This window comes from Gekko japonicus, unplaced genomic scaffold, assembly GCF_001447785.1.
Source record: "Gekko japonicus isolate JY-2015 unplaced genomic scaffold, Gekko_japonicus_V1.1 scaffold2427, whole genome shotgun sequence".
Lineage (NCBI taxonomy): Eukaryota > Metazoa > Chordata > Lepidosauria > Squamata > Gekkonidae > Gekko > Gekko japonicus.
The window spans coordinates 86,598-88,948 of record NW_015163160.1 but is presented as its reverse complement, the minus strand read 5'-3'; the positions used below and the strand labels follow the sequence as shown (position 1 = coordinate 88,948).

The following is a 2,351-nucleotide window of genomic DNA, read 5'->3' as shown; positions in this document are numbered from 1 at the left end:
CAAGAGTGACTGGCCAAAGAACACCCAGCACAATTCACTTCACAACAAGGCTCGGAAACTGGGTCTCCTCGGTCTGAGTCCCAAGGCTCCAACTCACCCCGACCCCACACTGGCTCTCAGAACTGCTTGTGAGAAGCCCTTTGACTGAGGGGAACACAACTCCTGGTTCATGGTTTTCTTCCAGGTCTGAATGGAGACAAGGGCTTTCTCACCCACCAACCCACAGGGGTTAGCTAAGTCAGGAAGCCAACAAGGACTGTGGTTGTGAACGTGCTCATGGTTTATATCTTGAGGCCTACACAGACCGATCCTCTGGCATGAGGGCAGGTCCAGGGATTTCACTGCCTCCCCCAGTGTCATGGCTGCTAACTGGACCCAAGGAGCTCACTTTGGACGGTACCCCTGGGTGGCCCTGGCAGGTGTCTGGGAGGCCACGATGGGCACAAGGCGGCAGACCCCTCTCTTCCCCCTCCTTCCCCCCACACCAGTGCCAGCAGCAGAGAGCAAGATGAGCCCCAGTGTGGCACTGGCACACTCGGAATTGTGCCCCCCTCCCAAGGGCTTCTTGGCCAGCACATTTGCCCTTCAGTCAAGTCTGGGGCTGTGGTCAGAATGGTGCCGGTCTAGGATCTGTGAGACCCGGGTTCAGATCCCTCCTCTGCAGGGAGGGTGATCAGGGGCCAGTCACACACTCTCAGCCTCATCCACCTTCGCACTCTGCACATCTCTTCCCAAAATGCCCTGCTGCAGCCTCCTGGGCCCAAGGTAAGAAAAGGAAGGATCCCCCACAAGGACTGGAACTACAAGAATGCAACCCCCCCCCCCGAATGATCAAAGGGACTGCACATTTAGAGAAGGTAAAAATTTAGCAATCCAGTGCATTCGGTCCTTTCATGTTCTATTTTTTAAAAACCTTGCCTTCTGTAGTTTTATAACATAAGAGAAGCCAAAACCCAGGTGCCATCAGGAAGTCCATCAGCGGGGCCAGAACTCCAAAAGCCCTCCCACTCTTGCCCCCCAAGCACCGAGAAGACAGAGCATCACTGCCCCAGACATAAGAACGTAAGAGAAGCCATGTTGGATCAGGCCAATGGCCCACCCAGTCCAACACTCTGCGTCACCCAGTGGCCAAAACCCAGGTGCCATCAGGAAGTCCATCAGCGGGGCCAGAACTCCAAAAGCCCTCCCACTCTTGCCCCCCAAGCACCGAGAAGACAGAGCATCACTGCCCCAGACATAAGAACGTAAGAGAAGCCATGTTGGATCAGGCCAATGGCCCACCCAGTCCAATGCTCTGCGTCACCCAGTGGCCGAACGCAACATCTGCATTGGGGGGGCGAGGTCCCTCTCCCCTCCCCTCAAGCACAGACCACCTTTGGAGGGCCCTCGAAGCTACTCTGAGCTCCTCCATGAGGGGAAGGGTGGAATATAAAAACCTCCAAAAAAACCTAAATTAAAAGTCACCAGAGGTGGGTGGGTGGGTGTCCCTTCCGCCCCTGGGGAATAGAACTGGCACCTTCCAGGAGGTCCTGGCCCAGAAGGCGGTTCTGGAAGCCAAAAGAGGGCTTCACACACACACACACACACACAGAACCCGCAAGACAGGCGGACAGAGGAACACACCAACAGCCCTCCCAGCAGAGAGACCACCTGCTGCCCCGGAATCCACCCGGCGCTCAGACGCCCATTCAGGGGCGCTCCCCTCGTTCCCTGTGAACCGCCTCCTGCTGCGACTGCCGGACTTTCGCCAGGCCCCCGCCCCGGAGACCTTCCAGACACGAGAGACGAAGGGGAGGGAGTCCGCAAAGAGGTCGAGATGGGAAAGAAAGAGAAGAAATCCCCCCCCCCTTTCTGAGCCAGGGAAACGGATCACACGCAACACCCCCCCCCCTTTGCACACTTATCCCCAGTGCAAATTCTGCCTTCTCCCCCCACCCCTGAACGCATCAGCGTTTTTGGTCCCCGGGAAGAGAAAGAGGGACTCACCGGAGCAGCCCACCGCCATCAGCAGGAGGGCGACGCCCCCCAAGAATGGGACCCCCCTCGGGGACAGACCCATCACGACCCGGAGGAGCGACAGAAACGCCCTTCTGCGCCCGCCGGCCCACCACCCGGGCTCGCCACGCACTTTCCCCCGAGCCGGGCGGGGAGGGACGCGGGGCGAGAGCACGGATTGGCCGAGGGGGGAATTTCCCTCCAATCGGAAAGAAGAGCCCAGGCAGTGTCACGAGTCACTGGGCAGACCCGTCGCCGGCAGCCTGAGCCACTGAGCTCGCCTCGGCAAGGGAAAGCGAACGTTGGCTGCGAAGTCGGCTGGGGGGACCGTGGCTGGGGGTGGGGGGACCGTGGCT

General features: G+C 59.2%; 1 protein-coding gene across 1 annotated transcript in view; it reads right to left on the bottom strand.

The window, feature by feature from the left end:
- LOC107106865 (major histocompatibility complex class I-related gene protein-like) overlaps positions 1–2,059 on the bottom strand; it is a 24,334-nt gene extending 22,275 nt beyond the window's left edge. Inside the window, exon 1 of the mRNA XM_015407082.1 lies at positions 1,987–2,059. Coding sequence (XP_015262568.1) covers positions 1,987–2,059 — 73 coding nt within the window. The remainder of the gene's footprint in view (positions 1–1,986) is intronic.
- Between the last annotated feature and the right edge of the window lie 292 nt (positions 2,060–2,351).